This window comes from Tamandua tetradactyla, chromosome 3 (genome assembly GCF_023851605.1).
Source record: "Tamandua tetradactyla isolate mTamTet1 chromosome 3, mTamTet1.pri, whole genome shotgun sequence".
Taxonomy (NCBI): domain Eukaryota; kingdom Metazoa; phylum Chordata; class Mammalia; order Pilosa; family Myrmecophagidae; genus Tamandua; species Tamandua tetradactyla.
In genome coordinates this window covers 183,792,407-183,812,931 of record NC_135329.1, presented here as the reverse complement: position 1 = coordinate 183,812,931, position 20,525 = coordinate 183,792,407, and the positions used below count along the sequence as shown (strand labels likewise).

General features: G+C 35.6%; 1 protein-coding gene across 16 annotated transcripts in view; it reads right to left on the bottom strand.

Moving 5' to 3' along the window:
- Nucleotides 1-20,525, bottom strand: part of PIKFYVE (phosphoinositide kinase, FYVE-type zinc finger containing) — a 91,088-nt gene that overhangs the window by 37,022 nt on the left and 33,541 nt on the right. For all 16 annotated transcript variants that reach the window (XM_077154905.1, XM_077154902.1, XM_077154901.1 and 13 more), the window contains 8 exons: nucleotides 19,129-19,188; nucleotides 15,945-16,074; nucleotides 15,242-15,422; nucleotides 14,467-14,541; nucleotides 11,755-11,862; nucleotides 4,224-4,364; nucleotides 3,423-3,549; nucleotides 2,009-3,180 (listed from right to left, as the gene is read on the bottom strand). In XM_077154905.1, coding sequence (XP_077011020.1) covers nucleotides 2,009-3,180; nucleotides 3,423-3,549; nucleotides 4,224-4,364; nucleotides 11,755-11,862; nucleotides 14,467-14,541; nucleotides 15,242-15,422; nucleotides 15,945-16,074; nucleotides 19,129-19,188 — 1,994 coding nt within the window. The remainder of the gene's footprint in view (nucleotides 1-2,008; nucleotides 3,181-3,422; nucleotides 3,550-4,223; nucleotides 4,365-11,754; nucleotides 11,863-14,466; nucleotides 14,542-15,241; nucleotides 15,423-15,944; nucleotides 16,075-19,128; nucleotides 19,189-20,525) is intronic.

Below are 20,525 nucleotides of genomic sequence, written 5' to 3'. Positions count from 1 at the left end.
TAAAGCTGCATTAAATTATTTTGGAAGTAAATAGCTACCTAAATATATCCATATGAAAGTCTGAAGATGATGACTTGATATAACATCAATGTGAGTCACCCAGAAATTTAAATCTAAGGTATTTATTTGGACTTTAAATATGTTTTCACCTCTTTTTTTTCTTTTTACATGGGCAGGCCCTGGGAATTGAACCCAGGTCTCCGGCATGGCAGGCAAGAATTCTGCCACTAAGTCACTGTCGCACCACCCTAAACTTGTTTTTGATCATGACAAAAGTAACATCTGTTCTCTGCTAAAATTCAATTAGTATAGAGATACATAAAGTAGTATATGAAATACATAAAGTCTCTCCTTCTATGATGCCACTCCCATAATACCTAGCAAAATGACCAATTTGACGGTATGGTTAAAAACAATCCATTCTACAGATGAATTAAAAAATAAGGACAGGAAAATAATTAATTAATGGAGGGGATAAGGAGTAAAAAAAAATGGGCAGAATGAAACACTAGGGGTCAATGAGAGGTAGGGGTACGGATATGAATGAGATGTATGGGTTTTTTTCTTTTTTCTTTTTGGAGTGATGCAAATGTTCTAAAAATGATCATGGTGATGGATATACAACTATGTGATGATACTGTGAACTACTGAGCGTGTACTTTGAACAGACTATATGTGTGTGAAGACATCTTAAAAACTTTTTAAAATTCATTCTTTTTGCTGGTTCTCACACACACACACACACACACACACACACACACAAAGTAAATACACATAGGTGATTCTGCTTTTATAAAAATGGAATGATGCTACATATATTAATATACAACTAGTTTTTTTTTTTTTTTTCACATGGGCAGGCACCAGAAAACGAACTCATATCTGGGATCTGTACTGCAACCACTTGTTGAAGAGTGCTTTGAAAACTACTGCTTTTTATATATCTTTGCTTTGTATATATGTTATATTATACAATAAAAAAGTTGAAAAAAATATATATAACATGGCCTGGACTCTTTCCAGATCATTAAATGAGATCCAACTCATTCTCTTAACAGCAAATAATTGGAAATATTGCTTCAATAAACATCTTTATACATATATCCTTACAAAACGAAGCATCTTTATATAAATATACTTATTTTTTGAAGGAGTAGATTACAAAAAGCAGGAATGCCTAGTCACCGTTAGGTTCATTTACATGTAAGTCAACAGAAACTTCCTTATTGCTTTTATAAATATATATTAACACAAATACAAATTTTTATAAATGTATCAGAATTTGTGATGGGTATTTTTCCATATTCTCATTAATCATAATTCTATCATTTTCATTTTTGCCAATTTCATCAATGAAAAAAATGGCATGCCATTTTTATTTACTACTTCTCTACCAGTAAAATTGAGCACCTTTTTATTTCTCAACTTGTATTTCCTCATCTAAAGATAGAATTGCTCTTTAGTTTTATTACTACCATTATCAATAATGTGACCTATGAACAAATTTTCTTTAATTTGCCCTCAATTTCCATTTAAAAAGAAAAGAAAAAGGCTACTCTCATAGTTAAATGATAATGTACACTGTTTGCATTCTAAATAAATCTAACATTATTTAAAAACACACCATTTCCTTTATAAGCAGCCATCTCTCTTACTCTCCCATCACTACTATTGAAAGGATCAAGGATGTATCACACCACACCTAAGCACCCTACCAGAAATTTTAAGAGCCTCCACACCTCTCTTTACACCTCAGAGAGCTTCCTAATTTACCGTGAGCTCAGCTTGAAACTCCAAAACACCCTTGGGGTTTTTAACCTTATACTCCTGCTTCATACATATTAACACAAAACATACATAGCATCTCAAGGCCAAAAAGAATTACGTAAGAGAAAACATACTTAATCAATCTGCATGTGATTTTTCATATTTGATATTTTCGTGCTGACACAGCAGTTTTTCAACACATCCTAAATTTAAATTATGATCCAAAAGTGGTCTAGCTCACCTTAGTTGACCACACTGCATCACTTGGAGTCAACCCTTTTTCTTCATCACCCTCAGTTTTACTTCCTGATTTTCCACCTGAAGTACCCGAAGCATCCTTTGAATGAGCAAATGGGTCTGAATTTTTTTGCTGAATTCTTCCTCCTCTGGCCCGATAATCGGCCAGCATTCTACCCAAGCTCTGGCTATCACCCAGATGCTCAGCAATCCTAGTGCTCACAAGCTCATGCAAGGGCAGGACCTGAATGGTCTTGGCCTGAACATTTCCATTCAGGCCCTGAAGTCCAGTGAGATCCCTGAGCAGCTGTTTTTTCCTCCTGCTCTCCATTTCTTTGAACTCTTTATTGAGGAGAGGAGACCAGTAAACCTGCTCTGCAAAATAATCTCGGGTAGAGCACCTCATCCCTTTTTCAGTTAAAAGGAAAGGTTCCCGGAATGTGATTACTGGAGAAATACAGAGGATCACATCTTTCAATTCCTGTTTGAAGGCCAAAGAAAAAGTCTTTCGTTTATCTTCAGAAGATGTCACTTTTTCAGTAACATATAATCCAGTGTCATCCTGTAGAGGGTCTCTGAAGGCTCTCATCTGGCTTTTGGAATCCTGTAGCTCATCTGTTTGCTGTAAAGTCTCTGGCTGCTCAGTGCCTACTGCATCCTGTTGGTCATCCACATGGAGAGGTAACAATGATTCCGGTAATGATGGAAAGAGAGCATAGGGGATCCCTGATGGGCAAGCTGTTGTGGCATACTCATGATGCTTCAGAGAGGCAACCTCCTGTGGGACATTTTTGTTTTCCTGATCACCCTTCTCAAATACAATTCTTGATTCCGGCAAAATGCTATCATCAGTGGGCAGGCTTTCTGATATCACTGGCCGCCTATCAAAAGGGAAATCAGGATCCTGTGGGACGTAACTTCCACTGAACTGCTCTTGTGCAGCCCCATCCTCTCCCTGTCCCTCAATCAGAGAATGGTTTGGGGTTAATGTAGGTGGCATAGCAAATTCATCCATGAGGAAGGAGATTTCTAGTTGAGAATGATAAGCTACACAGATCATAAATATGAGGATCTCTTTAACTCGAGCTAGCTCATAATGAGAGCCTCCTCTAAGCTTGATGGTACAGCCTAGGTGCTGTGGACAGCCTTCAAAAAACATCAGTGTTTTGGTTTGTTCTACAAATAAACAAAGAAAAAGTTAAAAATGCTTAGGTGGCAATACTGAAATCTGGACAGAATTAATTCACGATCTTAACATCTACAAGAGTATATCCTTAATGCGATTCAGACCACAACTGTCTATTCTCACGTAACCATTGTTAAAAGATATTTCCTACCCAGGGAACATTATAGAACTGAAGTTAATTCATTTCCTCAAGTCCCCAATTTCAGGTGAATCTATGCTAAAGTTCACTTACCATTAGATAGCTGAAATATCTGCATATAAAATTTGTGACATGTGCCCAGGTGTGGTTTTGTAAGCAGCTGGTCCATTGACATTACTAAATCACCTTGGGTCAACCGACTGATTCGATCTAAAACTTGCTACAACACAGAAAAACAATATATTATAAAATTACAGAAGAATGAAACTCTTAGTAAATTTAATCCAGAAAAAGAAATGGGAAAACAAAAGAGCCATCCTCACAATGAATTTTCTTAATCTGAATAAATTATATGATAAAAGTCTCTATACTTAGTTACCTTTTAAATCAGTGTGTCCACTAAAACAAGCCATACTCCAATGAATAGCATTATCAAAAGGCACTGAAACATGATACACTGGCACAAGACAATACAAGAAATCCATAAGACAAAGGGGAAAAACTTCCAAGAATTAGTTTTCTTATTCGCGATTATCCTTTTAGTTTCTTTGCATGGTAAATTTTTCAAGGGAGAGAATATTTCTGCTTTGTATGGTTCCCCCAAACAAAATGACAGATCAACAAATATCACTGATTACCTAATGTCCATTATACCTTTGATCTTGGAGATACCTATAATGGCTGTTACCTAATCAATCACACTTTCTTCCACACTTTCTTCAGTCTTAAATAAGGAAAGAGCTGTCACCGCCTCTGTCCCACTTCCAATATATATATGGAATAGCAAAGAAATAGGTAAATAAAGATACCTGCATATCTATCACAAATGCATATAAATCTAAAGGCTGTGATTTTTTAAAATGTTATAAAAATACAAAAAAGAGTAGCACTCACTGATTTTACATTAATGACCAAAGTAATGCCATGTTCCAGTAACATGTCCTGGGCAATCCGAGACACTGTTTTCTCTACCAGAACCAACGTGGGTCGTACATCAACTATTCGCTGAACATAATTCTTTAAGAATTCCCTTTCCTAAGGAAGATAAACCAGAAATATTATACCAGGTTCAATTTAAGATCTAGACATATTAAATTATAGTAGTTGTTTGACTATTAATATCAATCTTGTTCTAAGTTTGTACAATCTAAATTTGCTTCATCCACAAATAATTCTATAAGCAAACTAATTCAAACACAATTGGGAATCTCATTCATCACTTTAAACTGTGCTGATGATGCTGAAAAGAGTTTCAGAAGAAATTCCATTCTCCAACTCACTAATTTTGCTTTGAAGGATTTTCAGTTCTTAATAACCTATAATATAAAAGCTAAGAATCCAATTAGCTAGTGCTCAGAAGTTAAAATAAGTAAGCAAATACACACAAAAAATCTAATCTCACAATCTCCCAAATGAAAGCTATTCATAAACCATTTTTTTTAATATTTTTAATTGACAAATCTTCACACACATAAACTTCATACATGGTGTATAATCAATAGCTCACAATATCATCATATAGTTGTGTATTCATCACCACGATCATTTTTTAGAACATTTGCATCACTCCAGAAAAAGAAATAAACAGAAAAAAGAAAAAAGTCATACATCCCATACCCCTTATCACTCCCTCTCATTGACCACTAGTATTTTCCTCTACCCAATTAATTTTATCCTTTGTCTTCATATTTCTAAACATTTTCAATACAATTATCCATTCCCCTTTTATATTCTGAAACTAATGAGAATATCTCTTCCTTGAGTATTTGAATAAATATCTCTGACAGATGCTATTTCAGTTACTTACTGATTCCAACCTTCCCACAGATCATATTCTACCTGGAAGAGCTATAGGTTAAAAGATCTAAAACACAATGCTTAATATAACTTCATGTCACAGCCTTAACTTCAAAGTACATGAAAACTGGAACACCAATTAAAGTTAATACAATATAATTCATTAACTGTTCCATTAAATTTCTGGGATCCAGCTGGGAGGCAACTGTCAGCATGTTTGTCAGTCCTGCTCCATATGCCCAAAGTGTTTTCTGAACATGATCTTAGTGTTCATTGCTATCAGGAATCGATGTACCTCCTTGGAATGAACCTGCCTTATCATGGAGTATGTATCTTCTCACCTTTTGCTGTTTTACTTATAGAAACTGTAACAAAATTTTCAACTTCATTATTAACAAAATGAATTTCCCCCTGAAAAGTGCTTATTTTCTACTCTGCTTACTAAATTGTAATTTAACAGCATTTAAAAATTTTATTTGTGCAGCTCCAATAAAGTGCAACTATATTTAGTCAATTTTTCAAGTTGATGGCATAGGAGGGCAAACACATTGGCTGGTCCAATTCCAACCAAAAATTATGACTGTCCCTGAAGCATCATGGTACAAGGGAGGCCCAGTCCAGGTTCAGAGAGCAAAGCCCAGGTCATGGAGAGGTACTCCATGAACACAGACTGGGGCAGAGGCAGACCAACAGACCTAGGTAAGCCTCTGAAGACAGTACAATGCCATTAGCAATTATCTCCTTTCCCTTTGTTTCTTCTCATCCTCCTTTTTCTGGCTACCTACCTTTTTCTTTCAATTACTTATGCCATACTGGGTGGACAAAAACAAAAAAAAAGGAGAAAAACTCAAACCAAGTGATACTTTCAGCAGAGCAGGAAGTTAAAGGTATAGATGAACAAAAAGCTTTAAAAATTAGGAGTTAAATCACATTTATTAAGTACATATTGCACAGAGCACACCTCTCTCTAACATGAAAAGACTCTGGTCTATTGACTTGATTGCAAGTATATTAAAAGTAGATAGGCTTATGGAAAAGTGGAAGTATATTAAAGTGGATAGATTTATGCATAACTTTCTTATAAATGTATATCTATGGATTTTAAATACCCTAGTTAATCAATTCTAAGACATATAGTTTAACACATTTTTTTCAGCTTTTAAAATTTTTACTGTGGTAACATATACAATAAAATTTGCCATTTTAACCATTTTCAAGTATATAATTCAGTGAAACTTGACACATCTTACAATCAGTGTAGTGGTGGATCAAGCTTTCTGCAGACATATTTTGTGAGATCAAGAAAAGCCCAGTGAATGAACCTTGAAGTTTCATTTGCTGCTGAATGAAATGTCAGGAAAAAAAAGACAAATATTACCAAGCCTCATTCATATGAACTAACTATAATACATAAACTCAAGAGGGCTGAATTCAACAGCAGGGGTTACCAGGTTGGGGCCTATTGTAAAGGTTCCTAGATTGCAAGTTCTTATAGCAGTCACATCTATTCCAGAGTTGTAACTGTTTTTTCTAAATTCTGAGATGCTGAGCTATTTGCATATAGCCTGGTCATTCCCTAGAACTTCCAGTATTTGTGTGACACCTGAGACTCAGAGTTAGAGCGCTGAAGGTATGACAGTCAGCATTACCCCACACAGCAATTGTTAAAAAAGTTGAAAAAGTGATCACATTTCAGGAAGAGATATGAATGAAGCTGGTCTAGACAGGACTAAGGTTAAAGAATACAGGGTAAGGGATGATGTGGTCTATATTTTAAAACTCCAACTTCTGTGTGAGATCAAAGGAAGAGATGTTTATTTGGTGCAAAGTTCACATTTTTGGTAGCACATTATCTAATTTAACTTGTATGGTCAGTTTATTCAAATACCATAATTATATGCAATCTTGAATAGGGAGTGAGATCTTATTGGTTTGTCCATGCTAGTGTGATGCCAATATATCACAGAGTAATCTGGGCAGTGAATAAAAAAGTATTTGCAAAGTCCTCTTGGGGGCCGGCAAACAAGACACTAGGCCCATTTATAATTATGCCTAAGAAACACCTCCAGAGAACCTGTTTTGCTGCTCAGATGCAGCCTCTCTCTAAGCCAACCTGGCAGGTGAACTCACTGCACGTCCCACCTACGTAGGACATGACTCCCAGGCATGAGTCGTGACCCAGCATCACGGGACTGAGAAAGCCTTCTTGACCAAAAGGAGGGAAAGAGAAATAAGTCAAAATAAAGTTTCAGCAGCTGAGAGATTTCAAACAGCGTCAACAGGCTATCCTGGAGGTTATTCTTACGCATTATATAGATATCCCTTTTTAGTTTATGGTATATCGGGGTGGTTAGAGGGAATTACTTGGAGCTGTTAAACCGTATTCCAGTAGCTTGATTCTTGAAGACGACTGCATAACTATATAGCTTTTACAGTGTGACCATGTGATTGTTAAAACCTTGTGTTCGATGCTCCCTTTATCCAGGGTATGGACAGATGAGTAAAAAAATAAAGAAATAATAGGGGTGTAGGATATTGGGTAAAAAAAAAAGTTGGGTAGATTACAATAATAGTGGTCAAGGAGAGGGAAGGGTATGGGATATGTGGATTCTTTGTCTTTTTATTTCTTTTTCTGGAGTGATAAAAATTTCTAAAACTGATCACGATGATGAATACACAACTATGTGATGATATTGTGAGCTACTGATTGTATACTTTGGATGGACTGTATGGTGTGTGAAAATATTTCAATAAAAATTTTTTAAAAAAATTTGGTGATACGATCCAGCAATACCATTGCTGGGAATCTACTCAAAGGAATTAAGGGCAAAAACTCAAACAGACATTTGCACACCAATGTTTATAGCAGCGTTATTTACAATTGCAAAGAGATGGAAACAGCCAAAATGTCCACCAACAGACGAGTGGCTAAACAAACTGTGGTATATACGTACGATGGAATATTATGCAGCGTTAAGACAGGATAAACTTATGAAGCATGTAATAACATGGATGGACCTAGAAAACATTATGCTGAGTGAGTCTAGCCAAAAGCTAAAAGACAAATACTGTATGGTCCCAATGATGTGAATCGACACTCGAGAATAAACTTGGAATATGTCATTGGCAACAGAGTTCAGCAGGAGTTAGAAACAGGGTAAGATAATGGGTAATCGGAGCTGATGGAATACAGACGGTGCAATAGGACTAGATACAAAAACTCAAAAATGGACAGTACAATAATACCTAATTGTAAAGTAATCATGTTAAAATACTGAACGAAGCTGCATCCGAGCTATAGGTTTTTGTTTTGTTTTGTTTTGTTTGTTTTGTTCTTATTATTATTACTTTTATTTTTTTTCTCTATATTAACATTCTATATCTTTTTCTGTTATAATGCTAGTTCTTCTAAACCGATGCAAATGTACTAAGAAACGATGATCATGCATCTATGTGATGATGTTAAGAATTACTGATTGCATATGTAGAATGCTATGACGTCTAAAAAAAAAAAAATGGTCAGCACAATACTGCCTAATTGTAATGTAATTATCTTGGAACGCTGAATGAAGCTGCATCTGATCTATAGTTTTTTTGTTTGTTTGTTTTGTTTTTTTTTTCTCTTATATATTTTTGTACTTTTTATTTTTATTTGTGTTTTCTCTCTGTGTTATCACTTTATTTCTTTTTCTGTTGTAGTGCTATTTCTTTCTCTAAATCGATGCATATGTACTGAGAAATGATGACCATACACCTATGTGATGATATTAAGAATTACTGATTGCATATGTAGAATGGATTGATTTCTATTGTTGTGTTAGTTAATTTTTTTAATTAATAAAAAAAAAAAAAATTTGGTGAACTAAAGTTGAGGCATGGGATATCAGACTGCAACATATTACAATCCTAGATTGTAAGCTCTTACAGCAGTCACATATATTCAGGAGGTGTAATTGTTAATTCTAAATTCCCAGATACTGAGATGTTTGTATATAACATGGTTTTTCCCAGAAACATTGGATATTTATGGAACACCTGAGACTCAAGAGTTAGAGCTCTGAAGCTATGAAAGTCAGCAGTACCCCATATGGGAACTGTTTAAAAAGCTGAAAAAGTGATAAGACTTCAAATAAAGATATCAATGAAGCTGACTAGAAAGGACTAAGGTATATCAGAAGATTGAGTAAAAGATGATATCATCCATATTTTAAAACTTCAACTTCTGTGTGAGACTAAAGGGAAAGGTGTTTATTTGGTGCAAAATTTGTATTTTGGCTAGTGTATTTTGTAATCTAACTTGTATGGTCAGTTTAATTGAACACCGAAAGTAAATGGAATCTTGAATATGGCTTGAGATTTAATTGGTTTGTCCATGTTAGTGTGATGCCCTGATAAATCTCAGAACAATTTGGACAGTGAATAAAGAAGTATTTACAAAATTCCCTTGTATGTATGGGGAAGAAGGGGAAATATTCAAGTTTCCCATATGGAGAATTGCTGATATTCTTGCAAGCAGTGGGGACAATCAAATCAATAGGCTGAGCCCTCAGTCTTGGGGTTCACCCCTATGAAATTATCCATGCAAAAGATAAGCTAAGCCTACTTAAACTTAGGCCTAAGAGTCACCCCCAGAGAACCTCTTCGGTGGCTCAGATGTGGCCCCTCTCTCTTTAAGTCGACATGGCAAGTGAACTCACTGTCCTCCCCTCTTTTTGCAGGACATGACTCCCAAGGGTATAAATTTCCCTGGTAATGTGGGACAAAATTCCTGGGATAAGCTAGGACCCAGCATCAAGGTCCTTCTCAAACAAAAGGGGGAAGAGAGAAATGAGGCAAACTACAGTGTCAGCTACTATGAGACTTCACAGTCAAGAGGTGATCCTGAAGGTTATTCTTACGCATTACATAGATATCCCCTTTTTAGTTTATAGTGTACTGGAATGGCTAGACAGAAGTACCTGAAACTATAGAGCTGTGTTCCAGCAGCCATGTTTCTTGATGATGATTGTATAATGATATAGCTTTTACAATGTGACTGTGTGCTGATGAAAATCTTGTGTCTGATGCTCCTTTTATCTACGGAATGGACAGATGGGTAAAAAAAATATGGATAAAAACAAATAATAGGGGAAACAAAGGCTAAAATAAATTGAGTAGATTGAAATACTAGTGGTCAATGAGAGGGAGGAGTAAGGGTATGTATGAATTTTTCTTTTTTCATTTTTATTTCTTTTGCTAGAGTGATGGAAATGTTCAAAAAATTATCATGGTGATGAAAACACAACTATGTGATGATATTGTGAGCCACTGATTGTACACCATGTTAGAATGTTTGTTTGTCAAAGTTTTACAATAAAAATATTTTTAAAAAAAATTTTTTTAAAGTCCTTCAGCAAAGCATCTTAGATTCCATGAATGATAAAAAAAAATTCTTTTATTTACTGAAAAATCACAGTAAATAGGGTGGCAAGGATGGCATAAATCTAGTCCAAATCCTTCTCATTAAACTAAAACATAACTGATTGCCAAAGAGGAAACTGCCTGGGTCGTTCATTAAGTAATAGAGCACAGTTTCAAAAAACATTGTGCCTTTCACAACTTAGTTTTGCCTGTTGGCACCTACTAACTCACAGTACTATGAGTGATCACTCTTACCACTATGGGAAAAAGGAGCTTATTATACATGAGTTTCCAAGTAATACTTTTCTCAAACCAAGCACAAACATTTCAGATATAAATGATATATACATTCCTGAAAAGCTTCCATTTCAAATCACCACAAACTAAAATTAAAAGCATTTATGGGAGAAAAGGGGCTGGGACAAAAAACCTACGAAATTTTACATCAGAGACTAAGAAAAACAATAATCTTGAGAGAGCTTGAGCAGTCCAGGCAGCATGGTTGGAGGCTGCCTCAGGGAAAATAAAAACACATAAAAGCAACTGGGACTTACTAACTGGAAATGGAGCTCTAGGCAATGGAACTACCAAGAGCCATCAAGGGTTAGGGTGCACCTTTTCTGGAGAGAGCACCCTGGGTGTAGGCGCTGACTTCTGATTTCTTAAAGCTGAAAGGGCTCCTGCCTGTGCAATATCTGAGCTGAGGCAGTTTTCCTGGTGAAGTTTATAATCCTATTGCAGCTATTCTGGGACCCCTATGCTTAGGAAAAATACACAGAGAAACTATCTGACATTATTCCCCTATCTCCCAACTGTACATAAGGTAATCGATGTTCCAGAAACATGTGTTATTGTAGAACAGACTGTATAATAAACCAGACTTGATAAGTTAGAAAAACTTTCAAGTAAATCAATGAATTTCCCAATCTAACCATAAGTAAAACAAGAATTTAGATCTTCATTACTTCTTCCATATATTTACAATCATGTGCTCCCTTCATTTAAACTGAAACTTTAAAACTAAGGATGGACAGAGGTTTTCATAAGCTTCTAAAGTGTTACGCACAGCAAAGACTTTTACAATAAATTTTAAAAATTAAACAAGGCAGTCAAGTTTTTCTTTGCCTATCAAATTTAATCAGAAGGAATGAGCCATATAATGAAGAAGTTGCAAGCATCACCGCAAACATTACTCCAGATTATACATGTTTCCATAATAAATTCTTACCTGAAGCACAATAGGATCAATGCAAGTAAACTTTGTTTCTTCTCTGTAGAGATACTCAATAGAACACTTCAACAGAAGAATTTTGGGGTTTTTAATACAAGAATTCATCTACAAAAAATGAACAGTTTGTTAAAGCTTTTAAATGTTTGCACTTTACCTTTAATCATAATTTTAAAATAATATTGGTCATAATGCCTTTTAATTTAAAAAGACTATCTCACTACATTAGTACTAAAATACTATTATTTAATTCTTGTATTGTATTCTCATATTTTTTCAAAGTAAATAAATAGTTCAGAGCAAATGCAAAATTATTCCAAAAATTGGCTCCCCTCCCCCCACCAACTGCTAGTTTAATCTATGTCATATTCTTTACTTCCAAAAATTTCCAAAGTTGCAAGAAATGATCCCATGTTCTGGGTATGGGGTGATGTGAAGACAGGCTATCTGACAAACTGAGAGAAAAGCAGATTTGAAAACGTATTTTAGCTTCTCTAAAATTCAAGAGGGATAGTAGAGGGAGAGAAGAACTAAAATGTTTCCTGAACAGATTTCTAATAGAATAAATTTCCAAGCAGTCGTTGGCAAGAATTGGGTAACGAGGCTAAAAAAGAAAACCTTAAAGCAGCTCAAGAAGCAGATTCAAACAATACACCCTAACCATGGAATTAATGCAACCGGCATAATATCATGAAGCTTGAATCAAGAATATATGAGATGTTTCATGTCAAGAAATTTTAGTGACTGAACTTACAGAACTGGCAACCAGTTCAGAAAAGGGTGACTCATTAGCCACCTTTCAGGGCTGTTTTAGCAACTACAAATTAAAGACTATCTCCAAATATGGTCAGTAGGGCATGACAGTCATTCATGAATAAGTTTCTACTACACCCATCTAAAATTTTCTTCAATTGCAGAGAAGAGTACAATATATTTACCTCTTAATTCAACACAGATCATTAAATTTAGTTTAAATTACTACTTGAAAGGGTAATATGTTGTTCTAGTAAGACTATGCAGAAATACTGACTTTGAATCACTGCTATGAAATAATATCAAATTCATATATACTTTTATTTATCTAAGGTCACTAATAATTTTCAAGAGGCAGTGCCTTACTAAAAATTAAGTTTGGTCTCCACTTAGAGAAAAGTGAAAACAGGACTGTAGTTCAACCATCTAGTCACTTAAGCTAGAAAAATCCCTTGACTCTCCTCCTATCACCGGAGGTAGAGACAAGGTATCTCTATTTTTAGCAAATTTCCTTGATAATTTTGAAGCAAAGCAAGGTTGAAAATACTGCAATAGATTTCTGAGTGTCATCTGAGGACCAACAAACTGCATTAGAAATACCTGGAATGCCTATTTCAAATGTAGTCTCATCCCTCCCAAACCCCTTACACATATTCCTACTCCCCTAACCCTACTGAATGAGAATTTTTAGGGTTGGGCTTAGGAAGCTACCCTTTTGACAAGGTCCACAGGTGGTCCTGAAGTACACTAAGAATCCATGACTTTCAAGCTAAAGTTCAAGACCCTTACAGGGATTCAAGATCTGGGTCTGCTTCCTCCAAATTCACTGTTTGCCATTTCCCACCTTGCACTTTATGATCTCAGAGTTTCTCTAATACACGTTATTTCATCCCACTCCTATGTCCTAGTATTAGAAACAGACCTCAGGGGTTGAGAGCAGAGATAGAGGAGATGGAAAACACAATACCAGTGATAGTTCTGTAGCTTAGCCCTAAAAAAGAGGAATAGATTTTCAAAATGCAAGGCTTCTGGAAGGATTCCAGTCTGTTAAGGAGACTCTATAAAGGGAGGAATGATACCAATATCCGATTGTTCTGTTCATCTGGAAGCCCTACCCTCCCTTCCTCTTCTGCTTAACTTATTCTCATTTATCATCCACTTTGAGAGACTTTCTCTGAGCCTCCAAAACAAGTTAAAGATTTCACTCCTGTGATAAACACTGCTAGTGGTCCCTCAATGTCCACTCCTTTTCTTCCACAATTAGCATGTTCCAAATTTGTAGATGGGCACAAAGCCACCCATAATATTTACCCAGCTCCCTAGAATTTAGGTGTGGCCATATGATTGAAGTCTGGCCAAGGATGTAGGCAGGAGGTATGACAGCTTCTAGGATCCTGCATTAAGCACCTAGACATGGGCCCCTTTGCTGCTTTTTTCTCATCTCTTCTATTCTGCTGCCTGCAGTGAGGACATCATTATTTTGGAGCTTGAGACCAAGGCCATACAAGAAGGATCAATAAGAGAATAGGGAGTTTGGATCTCAGATATCAAGAAGGGCCAAATCAGTCCTGCACTGCCTCTGTCTATGTGAAAGAAAAATTCCTATCTCAGTTATGTCTGTTATTGTAGTTTTCCTGTCAGTCACAACCAATCTTAATCCTAACAAATGAACCTCTTCTGCTTTACAAGGATACAATGCCAAGGAACCATCTATTATGCCACATCCGATTTCAGAGCTAGTAATGGGGGTGGGGAGGGAGAGTGCTTTCGAATAAAATATATCATTTCTGTTATGGCACAAATCCTCTGTAGGATTACAGGCTTTACTTTCCTACTAGACCATGGTCTTCTTGATGGCAGGGATCATATCTTATATTCTTTGGTATCCCAAGGACTTGGCACATGGTAGCTGTTCAATTGTGTTTTGCTGAGTTTCACTATTGAGCTGAACTGCATTACCTTTTTATGTGCAATGTTCTTGGTACAAACAAAGCCATTGACAACCACAGAATCAAACTTTTTTCCCCCTGGGATCTAATGGAAGAAATAAGAAAACAACGAAAATTCAATGATATACCCTTAAGATTTTAGACAAGTAGAAGAACATATGCTATTGTTTCTTTCATTTTTCAACTATTATATGAGCAGATATTAGGACAAAATCTTCAAGGATTTCCTTCTTCCATTCAACTAATGATTAATGACATCTCAGCATGATTGTTTATTTTCCTACCCCCTACTCTAATGCAGCACTCTAGTATTCTATAATACCCATTTGTCTGAATAAATTGGTTGCAATATGGCAATTAAAACCAGTATTGACCAGTATTGTTTAAACATCATAGGCCAAAAATACATACAGGACTCCTCTGTTATCTAAATAAAGACATTATCCACTGCTTTTCCTCAGAACAGTGACAGTAATCTGTGGGCACAGGCTTTCCAACAGCTGATGTGTCAAGAAGAGGAAGCAAGAAAAGAAGAAACTATATTAAGGTTCTCAACTCATCCTACACCCAATTCATATTTTCTGTTCACCTTCACTTCCTACGAGTGGTTTCCATGACCCCTAAGTGTACTGTCAACAAATACAGCAGACAGTAAAGCTCCTGCTCCTTATCTACCACCTCCAATGGTAACGACTCTTTTTAGATTGCCATGAAGAAACAAATTAAATTACTATTAGGCTTGCCTCCTCAGCTCCTGGCATTAGGAAAGCATAAAGAGGGCTCACTTTTTTGATGTGGACAAACTGACGGATATCCATGTCATCATCTCGGTTCTTGACATCAGGCCGGACTGCCTGAACAACCTGGCAGACTAGTGGCACAATGATGTCCCTCCAGGATGGTGACAATGACTCACTGTGGAGCAACTGCTGGAGCAGTGCCATCATGTGGTTATGATTAGCTGAACTAGAAAACATTACAAAGAAAGTTTACATAATTAACACCACCAGAGACAATTCTGAAGATCCCACAAGCAGTCAGTTAAAAATTAAGCATATGGGGCGGGCCATGGTGCAGGTAAGAGTGCTTGCCTCATGGACCCGGGTTCGATTCCCAGTGCCTGCCCATGTAAAAAAAAAAAATTAAGCATATGACTTATGCTCACACATAAGGTCTTCTATGTTAATTTTATTCTTTCACTGTATTTGGACATTAATGATTTTGCATATAAAAATAAAATATATGAATATACTCAATCAGGATGTCCCTTTAATAAGTAATATGAAATTTTAGCAGATAAATTACAATAAGGATGGCCAAACACAATTTGAGGCTCTTATTTTATAAGAAATTTCATCAGAATAGGCTTTATTTCCTAAGCAATCTTAGTATATTGGGCTTTATTAGGAAGAGGAACTATCTATATGCCTATCAAGTCACTGAAGAATATATAAATAGAGAATTAAAATGAAAAGTTCACAGCCTTACAGCAACCTCTCCATGGCTTGTTTCTCTCCATTTTCCTCCCTTAGGAGTTCCAGGTTGTTGTGATGCCAGCCTAAAGGCGTGAAAGGCAACTCTTTGGACTTTTCCTCTACCCGACGATTAAATAAGGATTCTAAGTAAAGTATAAAATAAGAAATTATTACTTCATTGTCATGCTTTATACCACTATATTTTCAGAAATTACTAGTTTCTTTAAACTTTTTTAAGTTGGCCAACTCAATTTGTTGAAATGATAAAACAATGACATCTGTAAATACATAAATAAGAGAATAAGTCTGAGTTAGAACATAAACAATTGGCAAGAGGCAAAATCAGAAATAGAACTGTGAAAAGCAAATTTGCATAAGTAACTTGGACTCTCTTAAACTGCTAATTATAAATACACCTTCTCAAAAGCAATTAAAAACAGATTCTTGGGCAGGCAATGGAGGCTCAGTGGCAGAGTTCTCACCTGCCATGCCAGAGACCTGGGTTTGATTCCCAGGGCCTGCCCATGCCAAAAAAAAAAAAGATCCTTTCATTGTCCTTTTAACTTATTTTGGGACATTACAAAAAGGAGGGGGTGAATTTTTTCCCTATAAAATCACAAACTGAAAAATGCATTCAACAGAAATCTGAATGCTTGCAAAACAACATGTGATAGTGTGGGTGCTAAACTTTAAAAACAGAGCTCAACTCTGATGCCTGAAAAGGTAGATGACAGTGTAAAAAGTACCTATCCTTAACAGTGTTTCATTTCCGATATTGGAACAAAGGCTTTTTTTTTTAAGTGTAATCAGATAGACCCAAAAATAAACTAAAAAGAGACATTAAACATGATGAACAACCAACTAACTTTATCATAGGGTTAAAAACCTTAAACAAAAAAGGGTGAAAATGGATCAAGACAAAAAAATTAATAAATATTAAATGCTTTGCAAAAACGATGCTCATATCAGCCAGAAACAAAAGGACAAATACTGTATGTCCTCAATGACAGGAACTAACATTAGTGAATGAACTTGGAGAACTTCAGCTAAGAACAGAGACCTGATGAGGAGACAGAAATAAGGTAGATATTGGGTAATTGGAGCTGAGGGGATACAGATTGTACAACAGGACTGATTGTGAAAATTCAGAAATGGATAGCATAATACTACCTAATTGCAATACAATAATGTTAGTATACAGAAGGAAGCTGAATGACAGAAGGAGGAAGGCTTGGGCACAAATGAAATCAGAAGGAAAGATAGACAATAAAGACTGAGATGGTATAATCTAGGAATGCCTACAGTGTACAATGATAGTGACTAAATGTACAAATTAAAAAATGTTTTTGCATGAGGAAGAACAAAAGAATGTCAATATTGAAGGGTGCTGAAAACAGATGGTAATTCATATTTTAAAACTTTAACTTATGTGTACAACTAAAGCAAAAAATGTTCATTTGGTACAAAATTTATAATTTGACTAGTGCATTATGTGGACACCATAAGTTTAACTGAACACCGTAAGTACATGGAACCTTGAGTAGGGCATGAGAGTTTGTTGGTTTGTCCAGAGTGATGGTCCAATAATTCCCAGAGTGATTTGAACAATGAATAAACAAGTATTTGCAAAGTTCCCTTGGGGGAATGGGAAGAAAGGGGGATAATTCAACTTCCCCATGTGGAGAATTCCTGATATTCTCATAAGCAGTGGGGACAACCAAAGCAATAGGCTGAGCCCTCAATCTTGGGGTTTCTGCATATGAAACTTATCCTAACAAAGGACAGGCTAAGCCTACTTAAAATTAGGCCTAAGAGTCACTCCCAGAGAACCTCTTTTGCTGCTCAGATGTGGCCTCTCTCTCTCAGCCAACATGACAAGCAAATTCACTGCCTTCCCCCTCTACATGGGACATGACTCCCAGGGGTGCTTATCTTCCTGGCAAGGTGGGACAGAAATCCTAGAATGAGCTGGGACTCAGCATCAAGGGATTGAGAAAACCTGCTAGATCAAAAGGGGGAAGACAGAAGTGAGACAAAATAAAGTGTCAATGGCTGAGAGATTCCAAACAGAGACAAGAGGTTATCCTGGAGGTTATTCTTACACATTATATAGATATCATCTTTTTAGTTAAGGTATATTGGAGAGGCTGGAAGGAAGTGCCTGAAAATGTGGAGCTGTGTTCCAGTAGTCAAGAAACTATGTTCCAAAAGGAAAAAAAAAAAAAGAAACTATGTTCCAGTTTCTTGAAGATGATTGTATAATGATATAGCTATTGCAATGTGACTGTGAGGGGGCGGAAATGCTTAAGAAAATTCTCCAAATCTTACACTCTTAAAGAAAACCACACAAAAATTTTTCAACCATATAGTCTGGCAGACTACTTAGTAAAGTATGTATCTCCATGATGCTCGAAAGATAAAAAGTACATGCTTTCAATTATGTAAACTGCAGGTCTACAAACTTCTAAACTTGAACTAGAGGCCCAGAAGTGAATTCAGAAGCACTACCAACCACTGAGATCAACTGCAAGTGACCTCCTTGTATCAGCTTGCCCTACATTTCATTTGAATTCCTCAGAGCCAAGGAAAGACACTGCGAAGGGAACTTTTTTCCCATTATCTGTAGATTATTCTGGACCCATTAAGTAAATATGCCTGTACTCCACAGTAAGGTAGGTATGAACAGAGTAAGAAATAGCTTTTATTCTTCTCAACTCCTTTTGTCCCCAAGAAATTTATCAGAGTTATCAGTTCTTTATGCTCTCCTGCCTACTTCTCTTCCCAACTCCAAAGGACAAAGAACATCCTCAATTAGATGAACTCAGCCTGCGTGCTTTCTGACAAGTTTGACATCTTTGATGCATATGTATACCAATATTAATATTACACTCATGATATAGGCAAGTTATTAAATTATTTATGTTTTTAAAAGAATAAATTTTAAATTCTGTTTAAAAGCTTTTTAAACAAACTCTTAAGATCAGAGACCTCCTTCTCCCAAAACAAGCCTAAGTTTATATCCTTAATTCTCAGTATTCTCAGTTACTATTACATTCTTCAAAACTGTGTTACCATTACATTAAAATAATCAAATATACTTTCACATTTCTACTCTGTGCAAAGCAATGTGCTTGGTCCTAAGTATAACTTCGTGAACAAAGGAACATCATCCTATGTATAGATCTTGGTAAAATTACCTTTGATGAAGGCGTCACTTATTGAGAGCTGTTGTCCTCCATTGTCAGAAATCAAATATTCTGCATACCAAGGAAAGAGCAGAGAGAGGAGGAAGAAAAGGAGAAATGTATGACTATAACATGCCAGCATAATTATACAGAGAACACACCCACACACAAAGAAAGTATTACTCATGGTAAGCATCACTGCCCAGTAAATTCAAGAAAGCTTTAGGCTGAAATGCCTCCTTATGTTTGTCCTGCATAAATTTAATAAATATGAATTAATATTTCAAAGAACCATTAAACAGTTCACCTTGGTTAAAATGTCAGGTAACCTTTAATAAATCATTTTTCGTTTATCAAAACTGGACTGGTTTATGAAAATTGAGATTGTCAGCAATGTGCAAGTCAAGCCTAAAAGGTTATTTTTCTCCTGTATAATTGAATTCCTTAACAAATAAAGACTTTTTCTATATTCAAAGTAGTTCACAGACAGAGAGGCCATCTGATAAAATATTAAGTATTCTTTTCATTCACAATACGAGATACAAAGCAAATTAATACAGAAATGATACTGGCAGGGAATAAAGGTATAACTCCTCAGGATTTTTATTAGTTTTGAATTACTTTTAGTTTTTAAAAAATTCTAACCAAATGTAAACAAATTATTGCCCTAAGAAAACTGCTAGACACATTCTGAAGGCTTAAAAATATTAAATATTCTTCTTACAAGTGAAACATTCTTTACTTCCCCATAAGATTTCTTGTAGGCCTGTGACCAAATATAGCTCAAATGGGGTTTTCTACTACGTAAATTAAACCACAATGCATTTTAAGTCCTTTAAGTTCTCCTAAAAATTCTTTCCGAGTAAAGTTCATTTACAAACAAAATAGGTTTTAAAAGTTAATATGCTTTTAAGTCAATATATTCAATAAGTCAATATACTCATCTGCTAGACCAGAAAGCAGGATAAATATTTTATTTAAAAACTTCAAGTATGCCCAGCCAAATACAAAAAAATCAAGTATGTGATAAGTAAAGATAAATGTTATGCTTTATTTCTACTTCTCTCTTAAGAGAAATGAATAAAGTTAACTCCTGTTCATTCAAATATTATTCTTTACAAGTCTTACATTTTATGCTAAAGCATTTGAACATGTACATTTGTGTATATGCATATATATATACACACATGTATGAAACAAAAAGTGATCAATTTTCCCCATTATAAAAAAATTTCAAACATACAGAAAATCCTGTATACCCTACGTGATTATTCAAGAAATATTAACAATTTGCCATATCTGCTTTCTCTATATATATATGTATGCTTTTTTCTGACCCATTTGAAGTTCCATGCATCATGACACTTTACCACTAATACTTAAGCATGCATCTCTTAATAAGGGCATTC